This window comes from Myotis lucifugus, unplaced genomic scaffold (genome assembly GCF_000147115.1).
Source record: "Myotis lucifugus unplaced genomic scaffold, Myoluc2.0 scaffold_3861, whole genome shotgun sequence".
In the NCBI taxonomy this organism is placed as follows: domain Eukaryota; kingdom Metazoa; phylum Chordata; class Mammalia; order Chiroptera; family Vespertilionidae; genus Myotis; species Myotis lucifugus.
The window spans coordinates 1-13851 of NW_005874909.1; the positions used below are offsets into that span (position 1 = coordinate 1).

Below are 13851 nucleotides of genomic sequence, written 5' to 3' on the forward strand. Positions count from 1 at the left end.
CACACTATTCACTTTCTTTTCACTGATCCTCATGTACCTGGGAACCACCACATATTCAAATTAGTGAATTTATATTCTTATTAAGAATTCCAAGCATGACTGAGCAACAGTATGTCAGACACCTTTCAGATACAGAAGAGATGCTTCTAACTCAGCAGGTCCCTCTAAGCCTCACTGACACCTTACAGACAGTAAGAGGAATGGGGTCCTAATCTCAAAGGGATGGCTTTGAGTTATCGAGAAAACTGCTTTAATTCTTCTTATTTTAATCAGACCAAAAAAGTCAGCTACACAAAAAGGAAAGAATGAATAAAGAAACCTTCATATCAGTAAGCACCATTCCTTTGTATGTAGTGCAGAATATTGGTGGTATTGCAACAGAGAAAAATTGCATAAATTTTATATGGTCAATTCATTGTTGCTTTTCAAGAATGAAGATAATAAATACCATTTAATTTAATTTTGAATTACAGAAGCAATTCTACCCCCAATTTGGAGCAGGTTATAATACTTTGAAAAAGCAATTCTTATTTTTTTCTCATCTCCATTACTCCAAGGCTTCTGTTTCTGCAACCAGGAGGTGATCAATTTGAAATGTATAATAATTCTGTACTTGTAGCCACCACCACAGTCTTAGCCCACAAGCGCACTTCCTAGGAAAATGACATATCACAATGGTTTCACTTCTGTCTTTAGGTATTATTAGAGTAGGGAGAGGGACAGAATTTGCTAACAATTTTTTAGCATTCTATAAGGGTTCTTTATCAATTTAGATTTTATAATCTGTAGAATTTGCCTCAGTATTCCATTTCATGATTCTAAAGTTGGCCTATTCTGTTAATGACCTAATTGTCACTTACATTTATGAGAGGAACAGAACTATGTAGCACAACTCATCCTGCCACCACGCATTTCTAGTAGTCAGCGCTCTCCTGTGCACTGCCTCCTACTCTATTAGTGCGGACACTGACATCTACTGGTGAGTTCCATGCGAGACTGTTAGGACCCAAATCATACAGAAATGGACCCACTCTCCTAGACTTAATTTTTTCTAAATATTTTTTTTCTTACAGTGAAGAAAAACAATGTTTTTATGACACCATCTCTTGTGCAAAGGAGTGTTGACATGAACAGTGCAGAACAAAGTATGTGGTTTCTCTATTATGAAAAGCTCAGAAATTACATTTTACCATCTATATTTTAATCTGCGTGTGTGTGTTGGGGGGATGGAGGTTAGGCTGAGTGACAAAACGTGAAAGAATGTATTTGATAAGCCAGGTCCCATGGCCAAAATAAATACTTATTGGGTAAAATCTTGGCTGGAAGTAAGTAGTAAGCAATTCACTGGCTATTTTGACTTTGATTAGTTAATCCTAATCATTAAATTAGTCAAAAAATATGGAGGAAGAAGTATTTCATTCACTTAAGATATGTTGACTCTTTAATTCTGTTCCATTAAGGTCCTTTGAAACATTCTGAACATGTCCTAAGACCTGCTATTTTGCAGCCACCTCGAGCTCAAAGGTGTGAACAAGTAAGACACCATGCATTGGAACACTGCAAGACTAAAGAAAAAACAAAAAATAAGGTAAGAAACTCTGCCGTGGTAGGACTGACCTCAGTCTCTCCTCCGTCCATTAGTGGGTGGCTGTGGGCCCCACACCAGTCATGAGCATTAGGAGGCATTAGGGGTCCTCTGAGCTTTATGTTGTTGCGGAATCAGCTGCAGAGCTGGAGAACACCTGGCCTAGATAGCAGAGCCCTCAGTGACCTCATTCCACAGGCCCTCTTACGTGGGGGAGCTGTTGCCAGGACCAAGTGTTGTGATCTCTCCGAAGCTGCAAAACTGAGTCCTACAGGATGGAAAACCTTGTGGTCTTGTTCCCGTGCCCTGATCCCTTGTGAGAATAGGGAAAGCAATGAGGTGCCAGGGGCTGGGAGTCGGAAGTCAAACGGAGGACAGGGATTTCTGCTTCCCCAACTGCTTGACATCCTAGCGTGGCTTTGCTGGTTTAGGTCACACCAGGGACCCACTCAGACCCCTTTTCATGGATAACAGGAGCAGGGAACTACCTGCACAGTGTAGCTGGGGTGGGGTGGGGTGGGAGGGGGGTGTTGGGAAGCTTCTGGAGATGACAAGAATTCTCTCTTCCATTGTGATACGTTATTTTCTAGGAAGTGCGCTTGTGGGCTAAGGACTGTTGTGGGTGGCTGAATCAGGCTTCATGGGCCTTTTAAAGGAATACTCATTTTGCTCAGGCCATGCAGATAGGGGTTTGGGACAGTTTCTTGCTATAGTTCTAGCTGTTTCCTTCAGAAGCAGGCACTTCAGAGGAATGAGACACAAGATGGAATTTAAGAGTTAATTCCATCAGTCATTTATTTCCAGCTAAACTATTGAGGGTTGGTCTACCTCATTTTGTTTTGTTTTCCTTACTGAACATAAGGATAGCAACACATGGAGTGTTAAAAATACCAGTGAGTTCATTAATTCAATGAAAAGAAATCAAGTTGGTAGTAATCCTACCTCTGCTACTATCTATGTTTGCATTCTTGGAAAAAGCACGCAACCTTTCCTTTCTATTAGTGAAGTGAAGGAGTTGAACTTAGTCAACATTTGCCAACATTTTTATATTTCTAAATCTTTTTTTTTGGTAAAATATGATTTCATGAGACCCATTGTGAATTAAAAAAAACATTTTATTATTTATGCATGGTTTATGATGTGATTTTTAAGTAACATATTTTAAATTTTAAATCAGTATATATTATTAAAAGTTTTCATTTCTAATAATCATCACATATTATTTAAAAGCTTTTATTTACGAAGTGATGCATGTGAATTTTTTAAAAGTTTATAAGAAGTCCTGACTGGTTTGGCTCAGTGGATAGAGCGTCGGCCTGTGGACTGAAGAGTCCCAGGTTCTATTCTGGTCAGGGGCATGTACCTTGGTTGCGGGCACATCCCTAGTAGGGGGTGTGCAGGAGGCAGCTGATTGATGTTTCTCTCATCGATGTTCCTAACTCTCTATCCTTCTCCCTGCCTCTCTGTAAAAAATCAATAAAATATATTTTTTTAAAAGTTTATAAGAAAAAATATGTGTTGACTAATTTTAAAATGTTATTATATTGCATTTGATTTTGTAACAGCATTACCATAAATTATAGATTAAAATTTTTATTACATGTTATGATATCAAAAATAGATCAATATTTCTTCTTTGGCATGTTTTTTAAAATCTTAATTGCATATTTAAATAATAAAATATAATATATTTCTTGCATTTTCTTCCTAAGTGATTAAGCATAAGGGAAATTTTCAGGCTATTGTTTGTAAGCATTTCTACTTGAACAGCTCATGAAGGTTATGAATAGAACTTACTCTTCATTAGTGAAAAGCCTAATTGGATATGCTCATCATTTTCTATTTAATGATGATCTTTTAACATCTAAAGAATAGCTAAATGCTATGTAAGAATTCTGACAAAATATATGTAATTTATAGATCTAGTGAAAATTATTTCTAGGTGAATTTTATAGAACCATTATTTTCATGTTCCTTATTAACTTGTATATCAAAATCAGAAAAATTTTTATACATCCTGTCATTAATCAGTGGTCACTTATTGTGTATAATTTAAACAATATATGCCTAATAAAAACTATTTTAAGCAACATTAAGAGTAAAATCTGTGATTTTGGCTGAGTGATGAATCCTCTGCGTGACTGAGTCATGAGCATATATTTTGATTGTTGCTAACCAATGATGCATATTCTCTTGATATATATTTCTCAGCTCTCAAATTCTATTATAATAGGGAACTACTCAAAATTATTTCTATTGGTTGATATAAGATTAAAGTAGAAACAGACCCCATCTGTCTTTATTTTATTCATTTATTTGTTTGATGGAAATATTTATTTTTTAATTTTTTTATTTTTATTTATTTCAGAGAGGAAGGGAGAGGGAGAGAGAGATAGAAACATCAATGATGAGAGAGAATTGTTGATTGGCTGCCTCCTGCACACCTTACACTGGGGATTTTTTTTTTTTTTAAGATTGGGCTTCATTCTTTTTTTAAAAAAAATATATTTTATTGATTTTTTTACAGAGAGGAAGGGAGAGGGATAGAGAGTTAGAAACATCGATCAGCTGCCTCTTGCACACCCCCTACTGGGGATGTGCCCGCAACCAAGGTATATTCCCTTGACCAGAATCGAACCTGGGACCCTTCAGTCTGCAGGCCGATGCTCTATCCACTGAGCCAAACCAGTTAGGGCTGGGCATTTATATTTTAATATATTTTTACTAGAGGCCTGATGCACGAAATTCATGCAAGAGTAGGCCTTCCTTCCCCCGGCTGCTAGCACCAGCTTCCCTCTGGCACCTGGAACCTGGACTTCCCTCTCAGCCCCAGCTTTGTCCGGAAGGTCGTCTGGAAGGACATCTGGTCTAATTAGCATATTATGCTTTTATTATTATAGATTGGTTTCCGAGAGGAAGGGAGAGATAGAAACATCAATGATGAGAGAGAATCATTGATCGGCTACGAACTACACGCCTCACACTGGGCATTGAGCCTGCAATTTGGGCATGTGCCCCGACCAGAACTCGAACCATGACCTCCTGGTTCATAAGTTAAAGCTCAACTATTGAGCCATGCTGGCCAGGCCCACCTGCCTTTAAAGACATGAACTCCCTACCACATCTCTGGTAGGGGAAGGAAGGTGTCCACAAAACATTGGAGACACTAGATCTGATCTTTCTAGGGTTCCTTCCAGTTCTGAAAGTGCCCACTCCTTCATTTATACATTAACACTTATGTACATATGCACATTTCTGTTGATTAAGTTACCAGTCCAGTGTTCCTAGGTGAAGAAATGGAGTTTCCTTCCACACTGATTGGATGGTGGTGATGGTGAAGCTCTTAGTTGCTTCCAGGGATTAAATAAACCTGAAAGATAGATTTACTAACCTAGAAATGAGAATTAACTCCACTTGGCTAAAAAAGGAACAAAAGGAGTGGGATTTCTGAAATATTAGGACCAAGTATATAGTCTCTGGTGTCAGACAGACCCAGCCTCAAACATCAGCCCCACTCCTGGTTGTCCAGGCCTCGCCAAGTTATTTGAATGCATTAGGTTAGTTCACACATCTGGGAAATGTGGATAACAAATAATAGGTGTACAAAGTGTATGGAGTTGTTGTGAACAGAAAATGAGATAGTGTACATATAATGCTCAGGGCAGTACTTGAATACAGCAAATTTTCAATACATTTAACTATAACTATTATTGCCTTGTCTGATGCCACCATAGGAAGCAATTTAAATGAACTTTTTGGTGGATTTCTTTTCGTTCAGATTTCTGAGAAGAACTCCTCTTTGCTAAGTGAAAATATGCCAAGTGCTGGAATTTCAATCCAGCTGTCTACCAACCAGATTCTTTTGGGTGCTGCATCAGTAGGGTGAGTGCTGTTCCTTCATTGTTGCTTTCTTTTATCGTTATAACCATTTACGGAAAATAATTTTCTGACATCATAGAGATAAATTGTCAATATTTCTGTTTGAAAGAAGATTTTATAGCCGAAACCGGTTTGGCTCAGTGGATAGAGCGTCGGCCTGCAGACTGAAAGGTCCCAGGTTCGATTCCGGTCAAGGGCATGTACCTGGGTTTCGGGCACATCCCCCGTAGGAGATGTGCAGGAGGCAGCTGATCGATGTTTCTCTCTCATCGATGTTTCTAACTCTCTATCTCTCTCCCTTCCTCTCTGTAAAAAATCAATAAAATATATTTAAAAAAAGAAAAAAAAAAGAAAGAAGATTTTATAAAGAACACAGTTTAAAATGACTTTCAAAATGTCTCTAATATTGTAATATCATTAATATTGGAATATTACTAGGCCATAAAAAAGAATGAAATCTTACCATTTGTGAAGCATGGATGAACCTAAAGGGTATTATGCTAAATGAAATAAGTCAGTCAGAAAAAGACAAATACCATATGATTTCACTTATGTGTGGAATCTAAAGAACAATATAAATGAATAAACAAAACAGAAACAGATTCATAGTTACAGAGAACAAACCGATGGCTGCCAGAGGGGAGGGGAGTTGGGGGATGGGTGAAAAAGGTGAAGGGATTGAGAAGCACAGATTGGTAGTTACAAATCAGTCATGGGGATGTAAAGTACAGCATAGGGAATATAGTCAATAATATTGTAATAACTATGTATGGTGCCAGGTGGGTACTGGAGATATCAGGAGGACCACTTTGTAAAGTATATTATTGTCTAATTACTATGCTGTACACCTGAAACTAGTACAAAATAATATTAAATGTAAACTATAACTGAAAAAAATTTTAAGTTAAAAAATGTAAAAAATAAGTCAATCGTTGATGAAAGGAGGAAAAAAGCAATAGTTATAGCAAAAAGAAGCTTTAAACACCCCCCCACACACACATAAATAAAATAGCAAATGCTTCTTTCTTTTTTTTAGATGTCAACCAAATGAAGATAAGTATTCTTTTAAAAGCTGCAGTTCTGACTTCGTTTTTGGAGAAAACATGGTAGAAAGAGTTTTGGTAAGATTTTGGCAAATGTTTCTCTTATTATGTAGAGAGCTGTCACTTCAAATTTCTGAAGACAAATTAATTAAAACAATGTTACATTGGAGCACACTCTTTAACTCCTGGGTTCAAAGGCACGTTTTCTTAACTGGGAAGAGTCCCCTGGGAAGCTAGTTTGTTTTCATTGTTAGAATAATAGACAGGAACCCACAGAGGAAGAGAATTGTATAATTATAACATTATTACTGATGAGAAATATTAAATAGTTCTTGACTCGCGTAAACCCAAAGGTACCCAAGGAAATCCCAGAATTACCTGCAATAGTTAGATAAGCTCAACTAGTAATGACATCTTAATATCGTTTTTCAATAGTATTTTTTTTTGGTAATAAGATGATTTTAACATTGTTTGCCAATTTTTTCTCATTAGCCACAACCTTTCCCTTCAAGGTCTTACTTTGAAAAGTGTTACTGTAACTTACTTGCATCTAGCTTTAAGGGGGAAATCACTTGCCCGGGGGAATATACTTGCCAAGTGGAGACCCGGAACTATCATTACTGCCCTCTTTATTCACTATTGAGAATCCTGCGTGAGGCACTTGTTGCTCTGCCCTCCTTAGGGGATGTCTCTAAGACAGCATCATCTACGAGGGAGGGGGGAGGGGGGAATTATACAGCAACGTGAACGCTATGGAGCAGGTGTGCCTGTGCTGTAAGCTAGTCCATCGCATCTTCATGCTCTTCCCAGCTTTGACCCGGACCAGAATCTTGGCTAAGATAGGCCTCAGTGGCTAGCTTGCCTTGTGGGCTGCTCGTTACAGGGAGGACCCAAGGAGGCTGTCGAGATTTAAAAACCCACGAACGGGCTCAGATTAATAGAAGGACCAACTCATGAGGCCAGTTTATTCCAAGATTTTTAGGGCTTCCACCAATCAGTCACTTTTACGATCTCGTTTATTCCATACCTGCCTCAGGTTAAACCTCAATCCCAAGAGCAGTTGGCATAGCTTTCTAGTTTAGAGGCGTTCTTTGGTCCCTCCCAAAACGAAGGTCAACACCTGCGATCCCAGAGCTGGTGACCCACACCTTTGCATCTGAACCAGAATGGACCAACTTCCAGAATGAAATTCCAGGCAATATATTTAGAGATATTTACTCCATAACATTTAGTCCTAAATTGGACACCAGATTGGCTTCTGTAAGATGTCACCGACAAAAATAAGGTATTTTATTAGCATTCAACTCAATGTAACAAAGGTATTGTGTTCTTATGATACATAAAGCATTGGTGTCGGTCTTCAGTTTGCCTGCATATTAGCTATCTGGTGAGCCTTCACAGTATTTTTATCCTGGGCATCTCCCTAAACCAACCATTTCAGAGTCCTTTGGTTGAGGCCAGGTGTCAGGCAATTCTAATATACAGCCAGGCTTGAAAACTGCAGGAGACAGAGAGATACCTGTACAAAGGACCTAATCAGGATTGCGATGTACTTGGAGGAGGCACTTGTGTGCTTTCCCATGGGCACTTCCCATTTGTTTTACAAAAGAATCTGCGCTTCCTCTCTCTGTAAATTGATAACATCCTACAGATAGGAGCAATGGAGCAAACTTGTATTTGTCTTCAGTTAATCCTGTAATCCCGTGGCCTAGTGACTTGGGGGCCCGGATATCCTTCGGACTGGTTAGCTGACCATGTGCTCTTAGAGTTAGCCATTAAGCTTTCTGTGCCTTAAGTTTTTTGTTTGTTTGTTTTTGTCCCTTCGAAATAAATATACTCGTGTCTACCGATTTTAACAGACTATGCTTGATGTCCAGTTAAATATTGTGAGCAAACCTTGAACAGTTTATAAGGGAAATGATATAAACCTGAGTATCATTCCAGTTTTCCCTGTTCTGCAGGGGGCTATACAGGATCATAAATGGTAGGGAACTACTCAGTCCTTTTCACACAGGCCTTGATCACAACACATGTACAAAGACCCATTGTTGGCAAAAGCTGATGGGAGGAAAATTAAGATTGTTTCTATGAAGATGATCTCTGAGACAGCTCAGTGGGTTCTCTGGATAATTTTATCATTATTACTACTACTACTACTATTATTATTATTATTATTATTTAATCCTCACCACAGGATATGTTCATTGATTTTAGAGAGGAAGGAGTAGAGCAGGGAGGGGAGGCACATCAATGTGAGAGAGAAACATTGATCGTTTGCCTCCCATACGTGCCCCTACAGGGGATTGACCCTGCAACCTAAGTATGTGCCCTGACTAGAAATTGAACGACTGAGCTACCCAGACAGGGCAATTATTATGATGATGTTTTAATGCTGTGGATAGAACAGCAAATTGCTGGGCATACTGAAATACCTTGAAACAGATAATAGTTGCACCTCCTCGTAGGTATCAGGTTAGTCTGGCGGTAGCATGGAACAGCTGTCACCTCCTTTGGGGCCTCTGAAACGTCTCACATTGTCCCTGGAACCGGATCCCACCCAAATAGGCTGGTGGTCACTGGGCTGTGCTTCCTGGGGACCAGGACCAAGGTCCTGCAAGGAGAGGGAGGAACTTCCTGTTCAGCACAGAGGGAGCCCAAACAAAAACACAGCAGTTGGTTTTGTTTAAAACAGAAGAACAAAGATATCTTTGGCTTACTGCAAATATAAGAGGGTAAAATTAAGTAACGCATCTTTCCCCCCACCTAGGGTATGCAAAAACTCACCCAGCCTCAACTTGAAAACGACTCCTATGCCAAGGAAAAGCCATTCAAATACACTCTAAAATTTCCTATCAACTCTCCAAACTCAAGTAAGAATTGTTTGGTTTGACTAGTTTATTTCCTGTTTTCCCATGTCATTTTTGTAACATCTACAAAATACAAAAGCAATAGTCCAGTATTTTCAAATTTGTTGGTAAAGAATAAAGCATATACATATGGTTACATGATATAGAAGCTTTTTAACATTTTTGACTTAATACATGGCAAGTCATTAAAGAGATTCACTTAACCTGAAGAACTTGGGTTTTTTGGAAACACTCATTGTTATAAAAAAGTGGAAGAGATGTACTAGTATTTAATAGGGGCAACAGAAATCGTTCACACTAGAAAAAAATGGGGCCTTTTATGTGTTTTCCCCCCTATTTTCTCTTAGGAACAGATGCTATTAAAAATATGTCCCTGATTGAATCAGCTGCTGCTCTCTCTTCCAAATCATCACCAAAATGCTTGCTGAAGAAAATTGATGTAATAACAGGGGAAGAAGCGGAATATAATGTGTTAAAGGTCTGTATATCATATATTGCTCTTTCTGGTAGCCCTTGCAGATATAAAGTTATCATCAATAGGGACATTTTTTTTTTAAAGGCAGAAGTATACTTTTTAAGAAAACTGAGTTGCTTAAATAAAAATGTTGGACACTTCCAAAAATTAAACCAGTATTTTGTTGTATTCTTACATTTGTGCTTATAACTTGCAGGAAAAATGGGTTGTTGGATTTATAGCCATTCACATTAGTCCTTAGGAAGCAGACAGCTCAGGACACTTTCTTAATATAACTTTGACCTCTGTACACTGCTCAACCTGCTTGTACAATCAGTGCCATTATCATAGGATTTAAAATTTTAACTTACTCGGAAGGTTTTAAAGTGCTGATAAGATGAATTGATTTTAGTTCTAGAGAGTAAAAGAATTGTGTTTCCCTTTTGAAAGTTTGTAAGTTCTGAATTTCATATAAATCAAAACTTTCACAAATGCGTCTACAGTATCACCATCAGTTTGAATGTGGAGTGGTCTAGGTATCAGCCCAGGCATATGAAGTGTAATTACTACAGCTTGATCATTTCTCAACAAGGCACGGGTTTCCCTTTGTCTGTCTACATCTGCTCTTCCTCCCTTCCTCTTCTCCTCCCCCACAATCTGCTAATACGTTTACTATACAAGTGTGTTCCAAGCGTAACTTCGGATCAGATTAACCCTAGACTATGGAAGTAATTGTGACAGGCGAGACCCTGCCCTGATGCTGTATTTTCAACAAGTCATCCAGGTGACTCACAAACACAGTGACATTTGAGAGCCACTGGTATTTTAAATTCCAGTAGGGCACTCTGGTGTCACATCTTAGCTCTCATGCTCTATTCTTTAAAATATTTAAAGCATACAAATATTTCCATGATTGCTTTACCTTCAAATAAATTACACAGCTCAAATAGCATTAAGTTTAATTTGAAAGTTGGTGTTTATATAGATATACAGGGTGGGGCAAAAGTAGGTTTGCAGTTGTTCATATGGAAAATAATACAATAATTAATAAGTAATAATATAAGAATAAACTCTGTTTCATGTATATACTCACAACAGTAAACCTACTTTTACCACACCATGTATTGTTAAGTGAAAAAGCAAGATACAGAAAGGAGTATGCTATTCTACCATTTACAGGAAAAAAAGGGAACACACACACACACACACACACACACACACACACATATATATATATATATATATATATATATATATATATACTTATATATGGGAGAATTAATATTAGCAATAGTGATTACTGATACAGGAGGTAGAAAGTACAAATGGGAAACTAGGTTTGGGGAGGGACTTCTCACTTTGTACATCTTGCTTTTTAAAAATATTTGTTGTTGAAAGTATTACATCAGTCCTCCCTTTTCTCCCATCTTCTTGCTTTTTGATGTTTGAACTCTTCAAAACTTGTATATTCGTAAAGTTAAATAATATTTAAGTTTAAATAATATTTTAAAACTGATGTGTAAATCATTAACAAAGGTTATTCTGGTAAAAGATCAAATAAATAAAAGTATAGGGAGGGATTTGAAGAAACTTTCTATATGTTTGACATTTTAAAATATTGCCCTTCAGATCAACTGCAAGCTTTTTGTGTTCAACAAAACCACCCCGTCCTGGACTGAAAGGGGCCGGGGAGCGCTGAGGCTGAATGACACAGCTGGCAGTGACCGTGGGGCCTTCCAGTCAAGACTAAGTAAGGGATCCGCTGGAAACGCAGGATGCTATGTCTCAGGGGGAAATTTCCAACACAGGTGCAAACCATTGTCTGGAGATGTGTCATAATGTCAAGAAATCAGACTGTTGAAAACAATGTTGTTTCCAATGTGCCATAGGAGCTTCCTGGTTAGAGTAGGCCCTTATGTCAGAGGACGCTGGTCCCCGTTCTGGCTCCCCCTCTGACTACCTGGTGACCTTAGACAAGTCAGTTACCATTTTGAAATGGGGATGATGGCCCTGGCCAGGAAGCTCAGTTGGTAAGACTGGTCTCCCGATACATCAAGGTTGCAGGTTTGATCCTTGGTTGGGGCGCAGAGAACAAGCAACCAATGCATGAATAAATACTAGTAAGTGGAATAACAAATTGATGTTTCTTTTTTTTTAAATATTTTATTGATTTTTTACAGAGAGGACGGGAGAGAGATAGAGAGTCAGAAACATCGATGAGAGAGAAACATCGATCAGCTGCCTCCTGCACATCTCCCACTGGGGATGTGCCCGCAACCCAGGTACATGCCCTTGACTGGAATCGAACCTGGGACCTTTCAGTCCGCAAGCCGACGCTCTATCCACTGAGCCAAACCGGTTTCGGCAAATTGATGTTTCTTATTCTCTCTCTCTCTCTCTCTCTCTCTCTCTCAAAATCAATAAATGAAAATTTAATAATAGTCCATAACTTAATGATTGTGAGAATTCAGTGAGATAAGAATGTAAGTACCCATGAAGGAGCCCACCACATACCTAAATAGCAACCCATTATTATTTAAAGAAATATGATACAAATTATTTAAAAAGTGAAAATAGTTTTCCTAAAAAAGAATATTTGCCCTATAATTTACAATGCCATTCATAGCCTGGTGTGTGGGTTGGGATGAAGGGTCAGTTTCCAAGGAAATAAAGGTGTGTGGTTATTGAATCCTGCAGGCAGAGTGATGGTTGGAACCTGGAGTCAGTCACACTGAAAGACATCCGAAAGGCACATTGGCCCTCATTCAGAGGCCCAAACTTAACGTGAGCCCACGCCGAGATCTGGGTGGGGGATAGGTTTGGTTGACTGGCCAATACTAGCCAGTGAGAGAGCTGTGGAGGAGAAGACCACGGATAGAAGTCGGATCTAAGTGTATGCATGTTTGTTGAGTTTCAGATATCAAGCTCAACAAACGGGTACGGAATAGAATTCAGACTAAGAGAATAGAAACAGTGTCTTCAGTTCTGTAATTGGCAAACAGGTTTCTAAGTATTATTCCCAAGGTAGGTACTGGTTGTTTTTCTACTTTGGTTTAATTTCACTCCTTCCACCTCCTGCCAAAGAACCACAAAACAAATCTTTTTTTAAAAAAATTATACAGGACATACAAGTTCATTATAGAAGACAGAAAATATGGATCAACAGAAAAAAAAAATCACTCATAGGTCTACCTTCCTGTGATAGCTTCTGTTTACAATACATATTCTTCTAGACTTTGTTCTCTATCTACATAAAGGTATACATATATTGAAAAAGATGTGTTTCGTGGTGTTTATATTGCTTCGCAATTGGATTTCTTCTTGTTTACAAAATATATACCAAGATCACTTTTCTACATCAATAATTCTCTTTTCTCCAGAGAGGAAGAATATATTTCAGAGAGGAAGGAGGGAAAAGAGAGATAGAAACATTAATGATGAGAGAGAATCATTGATTGGCTGCCTCCTGCATGCTCTACTGGGGATGGAGCCTACAACCCGGGCATGTGAATCAAACTGTGACCTCCTGGTTCAATAGGTCGATGCCAGCTGGGCCTCTTCAGTTTTCTTAATGGGTTCATAATACCTTGACTAGCTGTACCATCATTTATTTAACTCATTCTATTTTTTTAATTCCATTTCATCTTTCTCTATTTTAAACAATTTTGGGGTAAATTCTTAAGAACAGTAGGTCCCCAAAGGAGTTCTAAAATTTTAATTATTTTTAATATTATAGTAACAATATATAATTCCAGCATTTTAACCAAAAATTAAATTTAAAAAATTCTTTAACATAATAAAGTCCAATTTGAAAACCAAGTTATAATCTAGTCAAACTTAATAGTGAAAATACAACCTGAAAAATCAGTACAAGATTTACTTTGCTTTCAAATGGGGAATTCCCCTGGAAGGGTAAGAAATCCGCTCTTCTGTGGTCTGATGTATCACCTTCCCGTTTTAGTTATGCGCAATCAAGGCAGCCTGAGGCTGATTCTCAACAGCAAACTCTGGACTCAAATGGAG

At 38.2% G+C, this 13851-nt stretch overlaps 1 protein-coding gene across 1 annotated transcript; it reads left to right on the forward strand.

The window, feature by feature from the left end:
• Positions 1-95: 95 nt before the first annotated feature.
• Positions 96-13846, forward strand: LOC102434496 (ran-binding protein 3-like; the record flags this gene model as incomplete). Its single annotated transcript, XM_014450803.2, has 10 exons — positions 96-191; positions 922-979; positions 1074-1145; positions 1461-1588; positions 5364-5467; positions 6501-6585; positions 9275-9377; positions 9722-9852; positions 11458-11578; positions 13790-13846. Coding segments are annotated over exons 1-10 (955 nt in total), but the record flags the coding sequence as incomplete, so codon positions are not given.
• Positions 13847-13851: the final 5 nt, after the last annotated feature.